General features: G+C 42.8%; 1 protein-coding gene and 1 pseudogene across 1 annotated transcript; one reads left to right on the top strand and one right to left on the bottom strand.

The window, feature by feature from the left end:
- Positions 1–1,070: 1,070 nt before the first annotated feature.
- Positions 1,071–7,502, bottom strand: LOC109054236 (T-complex protein 1 subunit delta). Its single transcript, XM_042763225.1, has 13 exons — positions 7,228–7,502; positions 6,518–6,570; positions 6,301–6,390; positions 5,927–6,035; positions 5,290–5,554; positions 5,050–5,182; positions 4,811–4,950; positions 3,308–3,385; positions 3,055–3,187; positions 2,721–2,851; positions 1,519–1,753; positions 1,310–1,423; positions 1,071–1,208 (listed from the first exon to the last, which is right to left on the bottom strand). Exons 1-13 carry the CDS (start codon positions 7,334–7,336, stop codon positions 1,194–1,196), a joined length of 1,605 nt encoding a protein of 534 aa, XP_042619159.1. The 5' UTR covers positions 7,337–7,502; the 3' UTR covers positions 1,071–1,193.
- LOC109054237 lies at positions 7,406–22,779 on the top strand (annotated as a pseudogene).
- Positions 22,780–23,395: the final 616 nt, after the last annotated feature.

The following is a 23,395-nucleotide window of genomic DNA, read 5'->3' on the forward strand; positions in this document are numbered from 1 at the left end:
TTGACTTCAATTCAAGTTTATTTGTATAGCGCTTTTTACAATACAAATCGCTGCAAAGCAACTTAAGTTTCTACAATATTTAGTAGTATCTTATCAGTGGTGACTGCCAGTTTACTGCAATTATTATATGATGCAATCAAACTTGTAGCAAAATTTGGTAGTTCTGTATGTTGTTTCAGGGTTGGCTGAAACAACAAAATTCAACAAAATCATAAAATAAAGTCAATTATGGCCATATTGATTGTAGAAAGGTTATAAATAAAAATTGTTCAATATTCAAAACTTAATCAGATGTGCCCTAAAGCATTTGCATGGCATTTTGTTTCCTGTGACTTCCCTTCCATTATTATTAATTATACAAATACTTAAATATAAAAAAAGAAATCAGATGGTATTTTCCATGACTAGTGTGCAAACTGATTTCCAATTATGTTAAACGAAATACATACATATACATATATATATAATTAAATAATGTGTAAGTATCACACCCAAAATATGGTAATTGTGGTATTTTCCACATCCAGCTATCTTGATTATCTGTATTCAGCAAAATCATAAGAAAAAATAGAATTGGATCATCTTAATTATGAGAAATAAAATGAAAATAATAAAAATTAAGAAGGGCATTTACATAACACAATTTTAACAAATTGTAGCATTGCATTAACTCTAGCAGCTGCATTCATCAACCCCGATACAGCAGTAAGTAAATCATAATTCTTGGTCTATATGGGAAATACAAGTTTATTGCTTGATTTAGTTTAGGCAAAAACTGACCCCGTTTCCCATTCTGGTGTATTATTTTTTATAATATTTTTTTCTTCATAAAAATGCAAAACTGATTACAAGTGAAAATTGTCAGATCTTGATTTCAGATTTTCTCAGGACTTAGAGCGGAGCCCTGTCTCTGATTAGATAAGACTATTAACTAACAAGATTATACTTACAAACTTATTAACTTGTCATGCTGTAATGCACTGAGCACGACAACCTCCATATAAATAAATTACTACATTGACCACATATATCAATAACAAATAACAACAGACAAGAGTTACCGTCAACAACAAAAAAAAAAAAAACCTTTTTATTAAATTACACCAGGTAACAGCAACAGACAGCGACAGATCAGTTGGTCTTATTGGGGTGCTAGCATGGGGTTGGATCTTCTTTCACTAATCACGTGCACTTTATCGTGTGTTCACCTGCAAAAGAAAGGAGCCATTAATGCTTGTGCATTTACAGTCAACATCAGTACTAATTTCAGGGTCCTTTAAATACTCATTACACATAGCAAATCACTCACGAGATCATCAATCTTGAGGATGCTGCGGACCGTTTCCGTGGCGAAGGTGAGTGCACTGATGGAGACCAGCAGAGGCTGAACTACCAGCTCCTCCAGGATGTTAGAGATCCCACCCTGAGAGACCAAAAGACATGTTAAACGCTCCGTTTCTTTTTAAGGGGTTTTGTCAGTAGGCAGCACTACTGAGAACTGTTTGTTGAAAGGCACACCTTGCGGACATTAATCCCGGCCGTCTTCTCTCCCTGTGCGTGTCTGTTGCGCAGCTCCGTGACCGTAGAGATGGGATTAAGACCAGCGTTCTCTGCCAGAGTCGAGGGAATGACCTCCAGGGCATCGGCGTACGCACGCACACAGTAAGCCTCCATGCCAGCCAGACTGCGGGAATATTCTGCCAACCTCAGCGCCAGCTCAATCTCTGGTGCTCCACCGCCAGCGATCAGAGCCCTGCAGACGCACAGGAAGAGGATGAGTTAGCAAACAGCTTCTACTCACTCTAAGACCTGAAAAGTTAACAAAAATTTAAATTGGCTGAAAATGTATTCACCCTCAGGCCATCCAAGATGTAATGGAAACAGATTTTTGAGAAATGTAGCGTTACATGGCTTGCTCACCAGTGGATGCTCTGCAGTGAATGGGTGCCGTCAGAATGAGAGTCCAAAGAGCTGATTAAAACATCACAATAATCCACACCACTACAGTCTATCAATTAACATTTTGTAAAGTGAAAAGTTGCATGTTTGTAAGAAACATTGAGGCATTTTAACTTTAAACCATTTTGTTCTGGCTGAAAAATCCATAACCATAATCCACAACACTTCCTCCAGTGAAAAAGTCCATCTCCTGTTGTCCTCTCACATTAAAATCCACCAACATATTTGTTTAAAGCTGTTTTTGCTTGATCTGTGCAAGCTTCTCTCCTGATTCAGACGAGACAACTTTTTCACTGGAGAAGACAATATTTTGGATAGAGAACTCCTATTTTATCCAGAAACAACAGTTTAAAGTGAAAAACATCTTGATCGATTTATTTCTTACAAACACACAGCTTTTAGCTTCATAAGATGTTAATTAATAGACTGGAGTCAAGTGGATTATTGTGATGTTTTTATCAGCTGTTTGGACTCTCATTCTGACGGCACCCATTCACTGCAGAGGATCCACTGGTGAGCAAGTGATGCAATGCTACATTTCTCCAAATCTGTTTCCATGAAGGAAAAAAACACTCATTTGGATGGTACATTTTCAGCAAATTTTCATTTTTGGGTAACTATTCCTTTAATGCAACATACTAAAGCGTGCCAAAGCTGGATATAGTCAAATATCAGCAAATTCTTTCAGCTTATGATTAATAAAAAATCTTTTCCATGGAGAAATCCATATAATCACTGGAGTCTCTTGTAATCTTGGTTACCTCTTCTTGACCAGACAGCGGATGACGCAGAGGGCATCGTGGATGGATCGCTCTGCCTCCTCAATCACCAGTTTGTTGGAACCACGAACGACAATACTGACCGTCTTTCCTGGATTTACACATCCTGTGATCTACAAACACAAATCAATCACTGCTCTCATTTTCCAGCACGGACAGAATAAAAACATATGCATCACTGTGTCTGGAGAATCTGTCTATAAGTAAATGTTTAAGTTAAGAAAAAATTGTTAAATAATGTTTCTCGCCCAGTATGCATGAGAAAAACAAAACATGCTCATTTGGAGATGCATCTAGGTTATAACAGGTAGGTTACCTTCACTAGTTTGCCAGATCCATCCAGGTTAACCTCTTCAGCTAGCTCTGCTGTTCCCAGCATCTCTGGAGTGAACTGGTCAATATGAGCGATAGGTTTGGTGCCAAGAGTCTGATGGGACAGAAGAAAAATACTTCATAATCGTGACAGGCAATGCAGAAAGTGCACTTTACAGCATATGCATCCTCAAAAAAAGCAATTAATAGTCCCATGACATGGTGCCAAGAGTCTGATGGGATAGTAGTAACATGACATACCTTTCTCAATGTCTTTGACGACCATGATCTTCATCTTATTCAGGAAGTGAACGGCCAGATCACTCAGTGCATCTCTGAAAGACACCAGTAACCACAAACACCATGAGAACCTCTGACACGGATACATTTTATATTAATTTAATATAAATGTAGGGATGGGCATTATATATCTAACAATTTGATCATGCACATCTAGTCAGTAAATCTGGTTCCGTGATTACCGCTAAATTGCCATCACCTGCTTTCAACAGAGCCGTAGATCACTGACAAGCTACGCAATATCACGTTCATTATCCAAGATGAATCGCCTTGGATAATGAACGTGATATTGCGTAGCTTGCCAGTGATCTACGGCTCTGTCTATTAAATGCCGCTCCATTTGAAAGCAGGTGATGGCGATTTAGCGCTAATCAGGGAACCAGATTTACTGACTAGATGTGCATGATCATATTGTTAGATATATCGCCCAGTCCTATATAAATGGAAACTATACAAATTAAAGTTTATAAGATGTGTGTGTGTGTGTGTGTGTATATATATTCTTTATTTTGTGGAAAACACAATGATCAAAATTAGAGAACATTAACCACTGGAGCACGAAAGACAATTACAACTAAAATTTTGGAGGGTTACAGCTGTCAGAAATGAGTAGGAAGTGTAGAGGCCCCTGCTTTGAGTGACTTTAAAACATCTTTTGTAACTGTAGTGGTTTTCTTAGCCATAACTTTGACGCCAAGAATTTTCCAGAGATTTCCAATCAGGTTTAGATCAGGACACTAGGCCAGCCATTTCATTATTTCAGTGTTCTTGGTTTCAAGGATCTGCTTTATCCGTTCTGCAGTGTGACAGGGAAATTGCATGAAAATTGCAGGCTGATTGGGAGATGCTTGCAGGGAAGGAACTGCGTGTTGCTGAATGAGGTTCTGATAAACATTTGCATTCACCTGCCATGTAACTGTCCAAGAGCCCAACTCCTGCAGAAAACATCCCCCAAACCATGACACTTCCTTTCACTGACTTCTTTATGCACTCAGGCTTCAGTCTTTCCTCAGTTTGACACCGAACCCAAATAAATTAAACTTACTCTAATTACTAAAGTGAACTTTGAACCAGTTCTCCTCAGATGCTCCTCAGCAAAGGTGAGTCTAGCCTTTCGACTCTCTCTGCTGACGACTTCTCTTAAAGGTGCCGAGACAGATCCATACCCTGTTCAGCGCTGAACTATCAAGCAATTCCAGCTGCTTCCAGTGTTGGACAAATTCCCCATCGAGAGTCTCTGCATTATCCTGTCCTCTCGTGCATTTGTCTTACGTGCCTTTTCGCTGGACTTGATTGAATTAGTCATTTTAAAGCTGTGATATTTGATAAATCATAGATTTGGAATGACTAGCTTCTCTTGCAATGGCTGAAAGGGTCGCCCCTTTGGCCTTCTGTGTGTGTTATGTCCCCTTTAACATTTAGCAGTGCCTGTGTCTTGAAGTTCAGTGGTGATTTTGTACCTCAGGATGGATTTCTGGATGAGCAACACAGTGCAGCCGGCCTTTTTAATCTGTTTGATCAGGTTGAGGATGTAAGCTCTCTCCTCACGGAGCACACGGTCCATCTGAGCATAGTCCGACACCACAATCTGATTGTCCATCTGTTCCAACAAGAGCATCACACAGACCCATTAACTCAATGACTATGATCTTAACACATTGTCTGATTTTTTATTTCAGTTTTAAGCATGGTCACATACATCAGTTTTGGGAGGGGACAGGCAGAACTGGATGAGGCCGATTTTGGCTTTCTCCACACGGGACACTCCAGTGTTCACCACCCTCTGAGTCAACACCAGACCATCCACCAGCTCACAGTCATCAATGGTCCCTCTGCAAACACAAACACGTCAATACATTTGCTTTTGCAAAGAGAAACTACTACTTTCTGCGGACTAATAACTGACTGAGCAATATTTAAACTCTATCCTGCATCTCACCCGAGTTTCTTGATGATGCAGATATTACGGAGATCAACGCTGGTGGCGGTGGCGGGATCGATGACCCTCATGACAGCATCGACGCTCATGGGTGCGAGCAGGCTGGAATACTGGGACACCACCTTAGAGCAGAGCGAGGTGGTGGCGCTGTTCAGAAGAGTCTCTCTGTCACTGAGCTGAACCGGCTGACTCATGGACGTCAGGATCTCCACACCTTTATCTACGGCCTTCTGGAAAGACTCGGAAATAATGGTCGGGTGGATTCCTGGCAGGAAAAACAGACCAGAAAGATCCTGTTGAATTTATGTCATGAATAAAGCACCACCATAACATATGAAGAATTACGTAAAAGTTTCAAAGGACACCCTAAATGGTTGAAAATGGCTGTGAAAGATCTGTTCCCAGTACAGTATCAAAAGATTTAATTACAGAATATGATTAACCAATACACGGCAAACCAGTACTGACATATTTAAATCTATTACAATTTAAAGGGATAGTTCACCCATAATTCTGTAACATTTACTCATGCTCAAGTTGTTTCAAACCTGTACGAGTTTCTTTCCTCTGTTGAAACAAGTGGAGGTTAAGTAAATGATCACATGTTGTATAAAGATTTAATGTTACTAAAGCCTACCTTTCTGTAGCAGTTTAGCGCAGGCATCAAGAAGAGCTCCAGCAATCACCACCACTGATGTAGTGCCATCACCAGCCTCAATATCCTGAGCTTTAGACAGCTCCACCATCTGAAACACACACAGAAACATCCCATAATACTCCAGACATTCCCTCTGACATGTGCAATTCAATTCAAAATTGATTCTCAATGTACTGCACCATTCTCATAGTAATATAACATAACTAATAATATAACTTATCAACTAAAATTAAGTTTTGAAATTTGTGAATCAATTCAAAGGGGTAGATGATAGAACCACAATGCATATGCAATGAAACAGGCAAGTCAAGCCACGGAGAAACCAAGTTCAGATTCCTGAATCAGCGATGTACCATTTTGGCCGCAGGATGCAGCACCTGCATCTGTTTGAGGATTGTGGCTCCATCGTTAGTGATGGTGACATCGCCCTTTCCATCCTGAATCTGCAGAAAACAAATAGATTGACTCAGTGCACTGAAAACACAAATCTACTGAAATACAACCAAGTCAGGTTAAGCATAAAACGTTCATATATGATAAGATTTATGTCAGGGAATCATAAAAACAAACCATTTTATCCATGCCCTTAGGGCCCAGACTTGTTCTGATGGCATCTGCAACAGCTGTCAAACAAAATATATGACCAATCATCAATATATATATATACTTAATTATTTTCAAACATTAAACATATTGTTTTTTTAACAAAAAATATCACATTTTATAACATTTAGGACATATATACATATTAATGACTCATAACTAAAACCTAAATAATTTTCAGAAATTAAGGTAAACTATTGATGATGTGTTTAACATGCAGTGCCTGAAAATCTTTCTGTTAATAAAATTTTCCAGAAACAGTAGAGACTCTCTTTACTTACATAATCGCACGTGTGTGACGCACTTTTACTGCATTTGACGAGAATCATATTTTGACTATATTTAAACTATTTATGTATATTCCTCTAGTGTTCGTGACTGTGCACGTCATGTGTTGTCATCAAGAAGACCACACCTTATGAGGATGCAAGTGAGTGCGCACTTTTAATATGAGGAACATAAGATGTCACAGCTTCATATTCCTCATCTAATGCTTTTAAACACGGCCATATTTGCAGAAATTAAACAAGTGTGTCCAGATACTGTGATGTTTATAACGGAATCGTACTTTTATTGACTCGTGCTTCCACTATACGTCACAGGCTGCAACAATACAAGAAAACAAACCCCTGTCAGTATTGTTAAACTCTTTTAATATGAATATACAGATCTCTCACCTTTCCCGGCGCTGATGTTGCTGAAGCGGATCTGAGCGGGTTTGTCCCGGTCCACATACGCGCCTCCTTTGTATTTATACCCGTTTGCAGCCGCTCCGCCTTCAGGCATGATGGCTAATATTTAAGTACAGTTGTTCCTCAGAAATCACAGCAGGAGATGGACGTTGCTCGGGCTCTGTAGCCCGTCGGTGCGGTTCGGATGGGTTCAGATAACGTTCGGCTCGGATACTCCAAGCAGAACCTTCCAGATCCTCCGGTTGCGACGGTAACAGAGATAAGGACCCCGAGCGTGACAGTGCGGCGCGTGAGGATGACGTAAGTGGTGTCTTAAAACATGCCCGGTGTAGATGCAGTTGCGGAGTGAGGAGATGCGTTATTAGCGACGCCCTCTTATACATGTATATTAGAGTATGTTGTGCTAAATGAATTATTATATATAATTCACGCAGTTTCTGTGCTTTAGGATGCATGAGTTAAATCTAAAGTTTGCTGTAGAGCGTGACAGTGAGCTGTGTTCATAGCTGCTGGATCAGTAGTATGTTTAGAGAGAGCTCGGTCAATACATCACGTGCCATCTGTGTTTCTCATATAAATAATGCGTGATGAACTCATGCAGCTCTTCTGATGTGTTAATATAGACATTTTCAATTTCCAAACTCATTACATATTCCCAGAGAAAACATCTATTAATCTGATAATATGAATGATATTAAGGTTTGATCATGCAGTATAGACACAGATTTAACTGCTCTGACACATGACATGTATCTCTCACAATTAAATAAAACCACTTATCATAAAGAAACAAGAACATGGTCTTTTTTTCTGTTGTTATGTATTATGTGTTATTTTAAATAGATTGATTTATAATTAATTGATTATTTCATGGTGTAAGATATTAAATTTAGATGAATGCTTATTAGGGCTACTAAAGCAATTCAGTCAAGAGCAGTGATTTCAAGAACTTCTTTATGAATTGTTTACATCTTGGGATTGCATTTAGAGTGCTTTGCAAAATAATAATTATATATATATAATTTGAAAAACCTTTTTTATTGTGTGAAAAACAATAAAATAAGGTAATATTGGGCCCATTTTTTGCATTATTAGGCTTTTTTTCCAAGATGCATGGCTGTGTAATTATATTGACGATGGAAAATGTGCTTCTCTGTGCATTTCCACAGCATTCCTGCTGGTTGTATGTCAAAAAGGAGACCAGGTATGTAAGCAGCACACATTTCCCATCATCATACCTCGCAGCGGGGGCATCCATGTGAAGTCACATAATGCTGTGTTTCCAGGCAGAAGAGCATGTCTTTGGGTAAAGATGATGTCATCCAGGTGAAGGACGGATTCAAGTGGGGAAAGATCGGACAGGAACTGGTTGCTGCTGTCGTGGCCAATGTGAGTCCTTCTTCTTGATTGGCTTTCTGAATAATACGCTATTATTTGATCTCTTGGTTCTGTGATCCACAGAGCTTGTGTGAAGTGAGCGTCGGCTTTATGCATCCGGAAACAGAGGAGGACTGTCATTTCTTGTAAGTGGGTCTATGACAAGAAGTGTTCGTTAAATAATTTTTAACTAGCCTAAGCAGTTGAGCTTGACTAATGCAGTCAATACTACGATGAAAAGTTTTGGAAATGGACTTATGTAAGATTTTTTGGAAAAAAGTGTCTCATAAATGTGAAATGTAAATTTACTCGTCTTGCCATCATGATGTAGAATGAGTCCAAATGATGTCACTTCCTGGTTAACACACATGTCCTCATTGTACAGAGCAAACTCCTGTCCGGACTGTTTCAAACCCACCAAAAACAAAGCGGTATGCTTTCCCATGTTGGCAGTGGTTGGCAGTGGTTAAAGCTCTGGAGAAGATCTCTGAAGAGAAGTTCAGCAGGTCAGTGTTTTCAATCTCCTGCTCATATGAGACTCCGTTTTTGGTCGTTCCCTTTCAATATGTGTATTGTGTGCAGGCATTACCCGTGTCCACCAAAGAAAACAAACACTAGATGTACAGCACTGGACACCACATGTCTCCACACGTCTGTCTTCATAGCAGGTAAGGCTAAAAAAAAAAGTGACTATAAATATTGTGAAATATCATTATAATTGAAAATAACTGTTTTCTATTTGAATAATGTTTTTGAATGTAATTTATTCCTGTGATGCAAAGCTGAATTTTCAGCATCATTCCTCCAGTCTTCAGTGTCACATGATCCTTCAGAAATCTTTCTAATATGCTGATTTGCTGCTCGAGAGACATTTCTGATTATTATCAATGTTGAAAACAGTTGTGCTGCTTCATATTTTTGTGGAAACCATAATGCATTATTTCAGGATTCTTTGATGAATAGAAAGTTCAAAAGAACCGCATTTGGTTGAAACAAATATTTTGAAACATTACAAATGCCTTTTATGTCATGTTTATATGCTAAATAATAAAAGAAACCTCTTACTGACTCGTGTTTTGATCGTCTGTCTCTGCAGGTCGGTATAATAAGTTTTTTCTTCAGCAGACGCCGTGGGTGATCGATGGAGAGCGACGGATGGATGGATCAGTGGAGGAGCTGATCGCTGCTCCTCTCCTGTCCTCGTTCAGAACCGATGGTAAGCTATGTGTGGGACGCCAATCAAATTAGGATCCCATATTGTAGACACTGTATATGTAGCACACCCGCCGTCTGACTGGTGGTGCTGCAGTAAGTTTTCTGTTTAGATAAACAAAGAGAGACACAGTTGTGCTGCTTTCAGTCATGGAGTCGCTCTTGTAATGGCCTCTTCTCTGCGACTCACAGGTAATCACACAGTCCCTAATCAGCACAACGTCTCCCCCTACTGTCCACTGAGATTACTACATCACCATTAAACCTAATAACAGCAAACAATGTCATAAACAGAAAAGAGATAATCAAACACATGGGGAAAAAAACTAATTATTAATTATTCCTGTGACTACACATACAGGGTGTCACACTCTCCCCGACAAAAGAAATAGCTCCAAATAACACTGATCCCTGAACTCCTATAAACAGCTTTACAAGAACACAAACATTCTACTCACATTGCAACCAATTTCAAGATTCCTGTGTCAAGGTATAATGTGTAAGTGTGTCCATTGTTCACAGTCATGTCCGTGTATGTGTCTTAATTTTATTTTGTTGTCGGTACTAATTTTCTAGTGTCCACAAAAGCTAGTATAAGATGATAAAGCAGGATAGGAACCTATCTGGTAAGGAAATGTAGGAGGGACATAAGCACAAGTCACATATACTGGTCCCTGGACCCCATTCGAGTAATATGGTAACTGCTGTGTCGGCATAAATTGAGCAGCCCCTATCTCAGCAGACAGTTCATAATTGGGCTGACCCAATGAGGGGTAAGTAAAGACCCGCGTGGGTTTTCTTTCTCTGCTAGATCTTCTCACATATCCATCTTCGGTAGCTTTTCCTATTGAACTACCAATTTGTCTTTCTCCCTCCACAGATACCATCTCTCCCTGCTCATCCTCCATCACCTCAGGTTCCAGGGCCGCAGATAAGTCAGTTGATGGGTAAGTTGCCACCGGCTCAGGTAAGTATTCTTCCTCTACTCCTACAGCAATCTTTTCATTCCTTGCTGGTGTAACCTCACCCTTTCTCCATCTCCGATCTTCTCTTTCATAAGTGTCAGGAATAGTCCTTCTCTGCTCAGCTCTCTGCTTTTCTGAGGATCGCAACCAGTAGTACGCTCTCGGAACATCACTGTCATCCGAACATGAATCACTTGAATTTGCTTCTTCAGGCTGTCTTGATGATTTTAACAATCTTTGTTTCCTTTCCTTAGGTCTACATAGGTCATCAGCTCCCGGAGGTTGCGGATCTACAGGTAGGTCATTAACCAGGTGAAGCAGGTTCCGATGCAAGGTACGTATCGTCGCCAGATTTTGACCTCCATTGGACTCAGGGTACACGTGATAGACTGGTCCATCTCCTACTCTTTCTTTGACTACATGCACTGTTCTCTCCCAGTATGACCTTAACTTTCCAGGCCCTCCTCTTTCACTCAGGTTCCGAACTAGAACTCGATCTCCGGGTTGCAGCACAACACCACGAAGGTGCTGGTCATAGTATTTCTTGTTCCGTGCACTCGCTTGTTTGCTGTGGTCCGAAGCTAGTTTATAAGCATCAGCCATCCGTTGGGCCCACTTCTTTGCATACTCTTGAGGCGAGTATTGGTCATCCTCTGATCTTAGACCAAACAACAAGTCGATGGGCAAGCGAGGGTGACGTCCATACAGGAGGAAGAATGGAGAGAACCCTGTCGCCTCATGCTTAGTGCAATTGTAAGCATGCACTACCTTTGGGAGGTGATCTTTCCAACTGTCCTTTTCTTTCTCCTCCAGCGTCCTCAACATTTGTAGCAGGGTGCGATTGAAGCGTTCTGCTGGATTTGCTTGGGGGTGATAAGGTGTTGTTCTGGAATTGCTGACACCCGTCAACCGCTGCAAAGTTGCGAATAGCTGGTTCTCGAATTCACGGCCTTGGTCATGATGAAGCCGACAAGGGTAACCAAATCTTGGGATATAGTCATTAAATATCCTCTCAGCTGCCGTCCTTCCAGACTTGTCTCTTGTCGGGTACGCCTGGGCGAATCTGGTAAAATGGTCCACCAGGACCAGAATATATTCGTATCCACCACGACTCCGCTCCAGGTGAAGGTAGTCGATGGACACGAGGTCCAGTGGGCAACTTGAGGTAAGACATCCCATCGGAGCTCTGATCTTCATTACTGGTTTCTTTTGCTTAACGCATCGGCACTGCTGGGTGACATAGTGCTCGATCTCCTTCTTCATAAAAGGCCAGTAAAATCTGCTCCTTGCTAAGTCCAGAACTCGTTCCGTCCCCACATGACCCATGTCATTGTGTAGCTGTTTCAAGGCCACCTGCTTAAACTTAGCTGGTAGAACAAGTTGAGATCTGTGATTGGTCTTACGAAAGAGCAGTCCATCTTGGAGATCCAATTTCCTCCACTCATACAACAGTCTCTTGAAGCCTCCTTTCGCAGTTTTCATCATGTCAGGTGTCATCTCCCCACCACTCTCCTTTAATTCTATCACCTTCCCAACAACAGGATCTTCCCTCTGAGCTGCTCTCACCTCAGAGTGGTCAAGCGTCATTAACCTCCTTCCAAATAGGCACTCTACATCCTCTTGACGTGCATTAAATGCTGCAACCCAGGCAATATCATTATCTTGGTCAACCTGAAGTCCTTCCCATGTAGCCCGGACCACCTCCTCTGTGAGAACTTCAGTGCATGCAGTTATAAACTTATCGATATCGAGGGGACATCGAGAGAGCATGTCTGCGTCCATGTTCACTTTGCCTGGTCTGTAGCGAATGTCAAATCTGAAGTCCGCCAATTCTCCCACCCATCTATGTCCAACAGCATTGAGTTTGGCCGTCCTGAGGACATACGTCAATGGGTTGTTGTTGGTGAAGACTGTAAAGTGTGGCGCATAGAACAAGTAATCGCGGAACTTCTCACAGACCGCCCATTTAAGTGCCAAAAACTCAAGCTTGCCGGAGTGGAGCCTATAACTTCTCTCAGCAGGAGTCAACGTCCTGGAACCATAGCCAATGACTCTGAGCCGGCCCTCTTGCTGTTGGTAGAGCACAGCCCCAAGCCCCTGTTCGGACGCATCTGTATGGAGCACAAATGGAAGTTCAAAGTTCGGGTAAGCTAGTACTGGGGGAGTGGTTAGAGCCTCAATGAGTCTCTCCAACACCCCTTGGTGCACACTCGTCCACTCTACTTTCACACGGGATGGTAACTGGTTTCCTCTTTTCCCAACTTCACCAGATTTATTCTGCTCCTCAGCTGCTATTGTTCCCCGAGACTGGAGGAGCTCGTACAGTGGCTTAGCGATTCGTGAAAAATCCTGGATGAAGGTGCGGTAATAACTGAGGAACCCCAACAATCGCCGCAACTCCCAAACGGTGGTGGGCTTTTGTCCTTTTAGGGAGAGGACTGCTTCTAGGTCTTTTGGGTCAATGTGGACACCATCCTCTGAAACTAGTCTTCCCACGTATCTGACCTCCCTCTTGAAAAGCTCGCATTTTGCTGGCCTCAACTTTACCCCATGATCCTTCAGTACTCTAAGAACTCTCCTAAGCCCCTGGACATGGTCACTGAATGTTTTGCCAAAGCAGAGTATATCATCGAGATATGGTATGCATAATTCATCTCTCAGTGAGTCCACCATTCCCTCCATACTCCTCTGGAATGCCGCTGGTGCGTTAGCCAATCCAAAAGGTATGCGTACCCACTCATATAGTCCCCAAGGGGTCGTGAATGCAGTGAGGTGTCGAGATCCCTCTGCCATGAATCCCTGATGGTAGGCCTTCCCCTGATCTAAAATTGAAAACCATCGGTAGCCTCCAAGGGTGTCAATAAGGTCCTGTATCCGGGGAAGTGGATGGCGGTCTGGGACTGTCTTCTGATTCAACAGAAGTCTATACACAGTCTCAGCGTACCATCTTTCTTCCGGACGCACACCACCGGGGCTGCATACGGAGACTTTGACTTGACCACCCAACCCCTAGCTAGTAAGTCCTGGACGTATTCCTTCACTTCCTTATATAGGGGTTTTGGTATGGAGGCATAAGCTCGCTGAACAGGGATGTCATCCTTCAGGTTAATTGTCATCTGTAAGCTTGGGATACACCCAATATCATCATCCCCATGGGAGAACACGTTGGATTCTTCATAAAGCATGTCTTTGACTAATTTCTGCTGTTCTTCTTCAAGATGACTTAAATCGACCGGTGGATGCCACAAACAGTCTGCCCTGCAGTTGTTCTCCTGTACTTGGGAACCTGGTTCTTCTCCCCGGCTCATTGGTAGGTCACCATTCTTCCCCAGATCTTGTTGCTCCGTTTTGATTATACTAGCTATAGGCTGTATACTTCCTAGAGGTGTACGTCGTCTTATAGTGACTTCAGAAGTGTTAGGGTTGCACAGGGGAATCCTAACATATGGCCGATCTGTCCCCTCTAATTCCATCAGACCTTCTCCAATGTCTAATTGAGTCATGATGCACTCTCCTCACTGGACTCAAACAGCACTACTGGCTCAGAGAATTCCAAGTCAACTGGTACCTCACACTTCACATGAGTCACTTGACCTGGTGGTATGACAACATCTCTGGGGCCCACTGTGACAAGAGCCTCAGGGTCCACATGAGGTTGTTCCTGAATGAGGCTCACTATCGAGTTGACTTGTTCACCTTTGATGTCCAGGGCTACCTGTAGTAGTTCTGAAAATGCACATAGACCATGCTCAGTGTCCTCCTTTCCTCTTATTAGTTCCTCGATGACATTAAACCCCAACAACGGCCGCTCTAATGGTATCTTCCCCACAAGGAAAGGCACTTGAATAACCAAACTTGGGTCATCATTCCCAGGCAAGTTCACTGTCAGTTCTACCCATCCCTCGAATGGCAATGGTTCTCCATTAACAGCTGACACACTGAAGTCGCTCCCATTGACTATCTCTGACAGCGGGTCTCAGAGTTTGTTCTGGTAAGTATTTACTCTTCCAGTTGTGGTCGATCATACTCACTTGTGCTCCTGTGTCCAGTAGAGCGGTTACTGCAAAACCATGAATGTGGCACTTGAGGATAGCTTTCTTCCCAATGAGCTGGGCTACACGGTCACGAGGATGTTCTCTTTGGTTTGACGAATCAACTGTTCTACCCATTCGAGCTTCTTTCTCCTTAGCCTGGGGCTGGGGTTGCACGGTCACTGTTCGCCCCTCGTCAGTGGCCGCTGGCCGTTTCCCGACACCTTTTCCCTTCTTAGGCAGCCCACCGCACGATGTCCTTCCTCACCACACGCAAAGTAGTGATTACAAGTGGTAACATCTTTGCTACTACATTTGGGACACCTCTGTCTACGATGCTTTCGCTGCATCTGGGAATCAGAGACTTTGCACGGACCTTCTGTTGTTCTCGCCCTTGCCAGTGATTCAACAGTCTTTGTAAGAGCTTCAATTTGTGCACTTAAACGAAGAATCGTCTCAGTTTGGTCAATTTGTCTATTGCAATCCGCATTTCTACCTTGGCTGGACTCACACTGGGCGCTGAGGGCATTCGACAGTCTTTGACGTGAAACTTGTCCCAACCGACGTTGTCTTTCACTCTCGTCACTGGCTATCTGAGTTACTTGCCGCAGAAGTGCCTCATCTGTCACCAGCCGGTTTGTAAGCAGAGGTTTCAATTCCGTACGAAACTGGTTGTACTTAGCAGCCATGCCCTGATAAATTGTTCTCAGAAACACATTTTGAATCGTTTGTTCATCATACTCCAGGTCTGTGACAGCTTGCTTAGACAGGAAAATGAGTTTCTGTTTCAGGCCAATCAATCTATACAGGAATTGTTGGGGAGTCTCGTTGTCATTCTGTTTACCGCACATTAACTCCTGGAATAGCTCAGAGCTACTTCTCTCATTCAGATGTGACTGAAGGAAACTCTTTAACTCCAGGATTGTTAGTCCCTCCTTGTTAACTAACATGTCCTTAAAGTTCCCTGGTTTAATGACCCTCAAGACACCTCTGATGATGTCATTTTCACTGTGGTTAGCTGCTAGTCCTTCATCTATTTGCTTGGTTACACTTGTGTAGCTTATATCAGAGGCACTGTCACCAATCTGCCCCCCCTGAATTTTGAACTCCCTGTGCTGAAATGGCAGTAGCTGAAGATCACGGAGGGAGATCATACTTTCCCTTTTTCCACCACTAGGCTCTCCAGCTACATTCACAGGCAAGCTACAACTAATTTGGGGAGAATCTGATTTACTAGGGTTGGCATCAGTCTTGTATTGTGCTAGTTTTTCGCCCTAATTCTTCATAGCTATCTACCAAATTGGTTATATTCCATCTGTTGTGTCTGTGTGTGTATGGTAAGTGTAGGTTGTTGGTGTGGTGTAAGTGACTCAGTGTCATGCACAGCAGATCTGAAATTACGTTTCTGGATTATCAAATCAACACTGTCTTTCAACAGTAATAGTTGAGACAACCCCCCATCTTCTAATCCAAGAAGAGAGTCACTGGCCATGTAATCAACAATGTACTCAAAGCAACACTCTTCATCAGTTATATCCAACCTGTGTCTTTCTGGGTCTGTAGTTGGCTCCAGACAATCCATCAGGCTGATCAGTTCATCATGGGTTAGCTGATGAAGTCTTTTCTTGATTTCCCACACCGTTGCTTTTCTCTCGCTAGAAGCCATTTTGTAGACGATCCTGATACTGATGGGTTCACACTTGGCTCACACCACGCCGCACTGCTCCTCCTCAGCCAGGAAACACTTTCACTGTCGAGCCTTGGTTCTCCTGCTGCTCTCGAGCTGCCCTTCGTGGTCCTTACGCCGATCACTCATCACTCAGCTGTCCTGTGGTTCATTTGCATTGGATCCGCGTACCAGCAGGTGGCGCTAGATCCCAGACGAGCCCCCAAAATCTGTAGCACACCCGCCGTCTGACTGGTGGTGCTGCAGTAAGTTTTCTGTTTAGATAAACAAAGAGAGACACAGTTGTGCTGCTTTCAGTCATGGAGTCGCTGCTCACCATGAATGGTGCCCGTCAAATGAAGTCCCAAACAGCTTGATCAAGACACTCAAGTAACCCCACTACAACTCCAGTCCATCAGTGATATCTGGTGAGTTTTTTTGACATTTAATCATTGCGTAGACACGAGTCCTCTAAACATTTATTGCTTTCTTCAGGAAAAATTCACTGTCGATCAGGAGATAATATGACACAGATCAAGCCAATTTCCAGCCAAAACAGTCTCTGAACAAATATTTTGGTGATTGTGAGTGATAGACAACAAGTGGACCTTTCACATGGAGGCGTATTATGGATTATAGACTCGGGAGTTGCCAGAAGGGACGAGTTATACTTAAAATGCCTTACATGATTACCGAAGGGGAGTAGAATTCAGCAGTGTAATGGTGGGGGGGGGGTTGAACTATTTCTTTTTTGTTAGATAGCACATTGCGCATCAAAAATATAAAGATGTCTGTTCCATAACCTGCAAAGCTCTAATCTGATGTGGCTGGTACGCTGTTATAAAATGTACTGGGATAAAAAGGTGCAATAATTTTTGGGATTTTAATAGTTATAACCGGATAACCTGCGTGATTGTGAATTTTTGGCTACTGTTTTTTTCACCTGTTACGCACAGCGATTTCTAAAACAGCATTATGACAAAATTAGAGTAAGTAGACCTGCTGCAGTATTGTTACACGGTGTTTGTGTCGTGTGTGGTGTTAATTTAAGCACAATTGTACATGATTTTGTCCAAGATCTATGCATAGGAATCCTGCATTTCTAATGGTTTGTGGTGGTTTTGTTGTGGGTGTGTGGGCTTATTTCTCCAGAGAAGCCTTTTGGGGGTCGATGCTTAGGACACCATCCTCTGAAACTAGTCTTCCCAAGTATCGACCCTACCCTCTGTGAAGAGAGTTGCATTTTGTTGACTGGCCTCAACTTTTACCCATGATCCTTCAGAGTACTCTACGAAAATCGGTTTCTCCTAACGCCCCTGGACATGGTCACTGAATGTTTTGCCAAAGCAGAGTATATCATCGAGATATGGTATGCATAATTCATCTCTCAGTGAGTCCACCATTCCTCCCATACTCCTCTGGAATGCCGCTGGTGTGTTAGCCAATCCAAAAGGTATGCGCACCCACTCATATAGTCCCCAAGGGGTCGTGAATTGCAGTGACCGGTGTCGAGATCCCTCTGCCATGAATCCCTGATGGTAGGCCTTCCCCTGATCTAAAATTGAAAACCTCGGTAGCCTCCAAGGGTGTCAATAAGGTCCTGTATCCGGGGAAGTGGATGGCGGTCTGGGACTGTCTTCTGATTCAACAGAAGTCTATACACAGTCCTCAGCGTACCATCTTTCTTCCGGACGCACACCACCGGGGCTGCATACGGAGACTTTGACTTGACCACCCAACCCCTAGCTAGTAAGTCCTGGACGTATTCCTTCACTTCCTTATAGAGGGGTTTTGGTATGGAGGCATAAGCTCGCTGAAACAGGGATGTCATCCTTCAGGTTAATTGTCATCTGTAAGCTTGGGATACACCCAAATATCATCATCCCCATGGGAGAACACGTTTGGATTCTTCATAAAGCATGTCTTTGACTAATTTCTGCTGTTCTTCTTCAAGATGACTTAAATCGACCGGTGGATGCCACAAACAGTCTGCCCTGCAGTTGTTCCTCCTGTACTTGGGAACCTGGTTCTTCTCCCCGGCTCATTGGTAGGTCACCATTCTTTCCCAGATCTTGTTGCTCCGTTTTGATTATACTAGCTATAGGCTGTATACTTCCTAGAGGCGTACGTCGTCTTATAGTGACTTCAGAAGTGTTAGGGTTGCACAGGGGAATCCTAACATATGGCCGATCTGTCCCCTCTAATTCCATCAGACCTTCTCCAATGTCTAATTGAGTCAATGATGCACTCTCCTCACTGGACTCAAACAGCACTACTGGCTCAGAGAATTCCAAGTCAACTGGTACCTCACACTTCACATGAGTCACTTGACCTGGTGGTATGACAACATCTCTGGGGCCCACTGTGACAAAAGCCTCAGGGTCCACATGGGGTTGTTCCTGAATGAGGCTCACTATCGAGTTGACTTGTTCACCTTTGATGTCCAGGGCTACCTGTAGTAGTTCTGAAAATGCACATAGACCATGCTCAGTGTCCCTCCTTTCCTCTTATTAGTTCCTCGATGACATTAAACCAACCCCCAACAACGCCGCTCTAATGGTATCTTCCCCACAAGGAAAGGCACTTGAATAAACCAAACTTGGGTCATCATTCCCAGGCAAAGTTCACTGTCAGTTCTACCCATCCCTCGAATGGCAATGGTTCTCCATTAACAGCTGAGACACTGAAGTCGCTCCCATTGACTATCTCTGACAGCGGTCTCAGAGTTTGTTCTGGTAAGTATTTACTCTTCCAGTTTGTGGTCGATCATACTCAATTGTGCTCCTGTATCCAGTAGAGCGGTTACTGCAAAAACCATGAATGTGGCACTTGAGGATAGCTTTCTTCCCAATGAGCTGGGCTACACGGTCACGAGGATGTTCTCTTTGGTTTGACGAATCAACTGTTCTACCCATTCGAGCTTCTTTCTCCTTAGCCTGGGGCTGGGGTTGCACGGTCACTGTTCGCCCCTCGTCAGTGGCCGCTGGCCGTTTCCCGACACCTTTTCCCTTCTTAGGCAGCCCACCGCACGATGTCCTTCCTCACCACACGCAAAGCAGTGATTACAAGTGGTAACATCTTTGCTACTACATTTGGGACACCTCTGTCTACGATGCTTTCGCTGCATCTGGGAATCAGAGACTTTGCACGGACCTTCTGTTGTTCTCGCCCTTGCCAGTGATTCAACAGTCTTTGTAAGAGCTTCAATTTGTGCACTTAAACGAAGAATCGTCTCAGTTTGGTCAATTTGTCTATTGCAATCCGCATTTCTACCTTGGCTGGACTCACACTTGGGCGCTGAGGGCATTCGACAGTCTTTGACGTGAAACTTGTCCCAACCGACGTTGTCTTTCACTCTCGTCACTGGCTATCTGAGTTACTTGCCGCAGAAGTGCCTCATCTGTCGCCCAGCCGGTTTGTAAGCAGAGGTTTCAATTCCGTACGAAACTGGTTGTACTTAGCAGCCATGCCCTGATAAATTGTTCTCAGAAAACACATTTTGAATCGTTTGTTCATCATACTCCAGGTCCGTGACAGCTTGGCTTAGACAGGAAAATGAGTTTCTGTTTCAGGCCAATCAATCTATACAGGAATTGTTGGGGAGTCTCGTTGTCATTCTGTTTACCGCACATTAACTCCTGGAATAGCTCAGAGCTACTTCTCTCATTCAGATGTGACTGAAGGAAACTCTTTAACTCCAGGATTGTTAGTCCCTCCTTGTTAACTAACATGTCCTTAAAGTTCCCTGGTTTAATGACCCTCAAGACACCTCTGATGATGTCATTTTCACTGTGGTTAGCTGCTAGTCCTTCATCTATTTGCTTGGTTACACTTGTGTAGCTTATATCAGAGGCACTGTCACCAATCTGCCCCCCCTGAATTTTGAACTCCCTGTGCTGAAATGGCAGTAGCTGAAGATCACGGAGGGAGATCATACTTTCCCTTTTTCCACCACTAGGCTCTCCAGCTACATTCACAGGCAAGCTACAACTAATTTGGGGAGAATCTGATTTACTAGGGTTGGCATCAGTCTTGTATTGTGCTAGTTTTCGCCCTAATTCTTCATAGCTATCTACCAATTGGTTATATTCCATCTGTTGTGTCTGTGTGTGTGTGGTAAGTGTAGGTTGTTGGTGTGGTGTAAGTGACTCAGTGTCATGCACAGCAGATCTGAAATTACGTTTCTGGATTATCAAATCAACACTGTCTTTCAACAGTAATAGTTGAGACAAACCCCCCATCTTCTAATCCCAAGAAGAGAGTCACTGGCCATGTAATCAACAATGTACTCAAAGCAACACTCTTCATCAGTTATATATCCAACTGTGTCTTTCTGGGTCTGTAGTTGGCTCCAGACAATCCATCAGGCTGATCAGTTCATCATGGGTTAGCTGATGAAGTCTTTTCTTGATTTCCCACACCGTTGCTTTTCTCTCGCTAGAAGCCATTTTGTAGACGATCCTGATACTGATGGGTTCACACTTGGCTCACACCACGCTGCACTGCTCCTCCTCAGCCAGGAAACACTTTCACTGTCGAGCCTTGGTTCTCCTGCTGCTCTCGAGCTGCCCTTCGTGGTCCTTACGCCGATCACTCATCACTCAGCTGTCCTGTGGTTCATTTGCATTGGATCCGCGTACCAGCAGGTGGCGCTAGATCCCGGACGAGCCCCCAAAATCTGTAGCACATCCGCCGTCTGACTGGTGGTGCTGCAGTAAGTTTTCTGTTTAGATAAACAAAGAGAGACACAGTTGTGCTGCTTTCAGTCATGGAGTCGCTCTTGTAATGGCCTCTTCTCTGCGACACTCACAGGTAATCACACAGTCCCTAATCAGCACAACGTCTCCCCCTACTGTCCACTGAGATTACTACATCACCATTAAAACCTAATAACAGCAAACAATGTCATAAACAGAAAATAAATAATCAAACACATGGGGAAAAAAATAATTATTAATTATTCCTGTGACTACACATACAGGGTGTCACATATATGTTATTTTAAAATGGTCGTCACAAAGTCCAAAGTCTTTTTACACCCAGAAATAGAAAATGTGCTCACCCTCAGGCCATCCAAGATGCAGTTGAGTTTGTTTGTTAATGGGAACAGATTTGGAGAAATGTAGCATTCCATCACTTGAGAGTCCAAACAGCTGATAAAAACATCACAGTAACCCACACCACTCCAGTCCATCAGTTGATGTCTGGTGAGTTTTTTAACATTTAATCGTTGCTAAAACACGAGTCCTCTAAACATATTATTGCTTTCTTCAGTGAAAAAGTCATCTTGTCTGAATCAGGAGAGAAATATGCACAGATCAAGCACTATTTACAGTCCAAAACAGCTCTTAACAAATATGATGGTGGATTTTGATGTGAGAGGACAACAGGAGATGGACTTTTTCACTGGAGGAACGTTATGATGGATTATAGACTCGTATTTGGCCAGAAGTGACGATTTATAGTTAAAATGCCTTAATGATGACCTGAAGGGGAGTAGAATTTCAGATGCACATTGCTCACAAAAATATCAAGATCTTTTCCAAAACTGCAAGCTCTAATCTGATTTGCTGACTTTATAAAATTACTGGGAAAAAAGGTGCATATATTTTTATTATAGTATAACTGCAAACCTGCTGATGTGAATTTTGGCTACTGTTTTTTCCTGTTCCGCAGACGATAAACCAGTCATCTGACAAAATTAGAGTAAGAGACCTGCAGATTGTTACAAGGTGTGTGTGTGTGTGTGTTGCATTTAAGCACAAATGTACATTGATTGTCAAAGATCTATGCAAGAAACTGCATTTATAAGGTGTGTGTGTGTGTGCTTATTTCTCCAGAGAAGCCATGAGCCGCATGAAAGAGGGAGAAGAGGAGAAGACGAAGACCTACAGCGCCCTCATCTGGACTCAGAAAGCCATCGACAGCACTGATCTGGAATTCCTGGGAAATATCAAGGTGTTGCTGGTCTTTCGGATCTGTTTGAGCTGGACATGTGAGAAGAGACGTGCTGATGATTGTGTGTGTTTAGGATCTGAAGATTGCTCAGAAGACTCCACTGAGAGTCCTACATCGCCGGGCGCTGGCGGTCCGACCGAGACTCATCCACTCCATGAGCTCCATTTACCTGGGTCCTTGAAGCTGTGCACACAGGCCGGGACGTATCCTTATGAAGTACTGTCAGAACAGTAAAATTGTGAAATATTTAAAATAACTGTCTTCTATGTGAATATATTTTAAAATGTAAATTATTTCTGTGCTCAAAGCTGCATTTTCAGCATCATTACTCCAGTCTAGTGTCACATGCTCCTTCAGAAATCAGTCTAATATGCTGATTTGCTGCTCAACAAAGATTTCTGATTATTATCAATGTTGAAAACAGCTGCTTCATATTTTTGTGGAAATCGTTGCATTGGTTTCCCTTCACTTGCAAACGCTGCTGTTACATTAAAGAGTTTGTGCACAGAGACTTCGGCCGCACGAAACCCAACCTCTGCGACCTCATGAAAACCAATACTGATATCAAGAACTGGTTTGGATGCATGATGGAAATGTTTAGGAGAGCTGAATGTCATCTCAAAGATTTCTCCTTTCTGTCTGTGTGTTTCAGTCTGTAGACATCGACTGGCCTCCTGCTATCCCGGATTGACGTTCGGGATTTTGAGAACAGTTTTTCTATGTATGTCAGGACTATATATTTCTGTTATACAATTCTTTGATTATTTGCTTGAATTAAAGCAAAATGCACTGAATGCATGTTCCAGCATTCTCGAGCCAACCTAAAGTTTGTCTAGACAAACTTTTCTTATCTAGTTTATTTTGATATTTGATTTTCATAGAAAAAAGGATTTATGGATTTTTTTAAAACTGTATGTAGGTTTTAGGTTAACTCCGGCATATGT

Source organism: Cyprinus carpio, chromosome A1, assembly GCF_018340385.1.
Source record: "Cyprinus carpio isolate SPL01 chromosome A1, ASM1834038v1, whole genome shotgun sequence".
Lineage (NCBI taxonomy): Eukaryota > Metazoa > Chordata > Actinopteri > Cypriniformes > Cyprinidae > Cyprinus > Cyprinus carpio.

What these genes read in the sequence shown, in the direction of transcription:
- LOC109054236 (XM_042763225.1), bottom strand. Translation starts at nt 7,336, where the DNA reads ATGCCTGAAGGCGGAGCGGCTGCAAACGGGTATAAATACAAAGGAGGC. An exon ending in TGCATCATCAAGAAACTCGG is followed by an intron (nt 5,183 to 5,289) that starts GTGAGATGCAGG and finishes TTGTGTTTGCAG; the next exon opens with AGGGACCATTGATGACTGTG. An exon ending in CCGGGATTAATGTCCGCAAG is followed by an intron (nt 1,424 to 1,518) that starts GTGTGCCTTTCA and finishes TTGGTCTCTCAG; the next exon opens with GGTGGGATCTCTAACATCCT.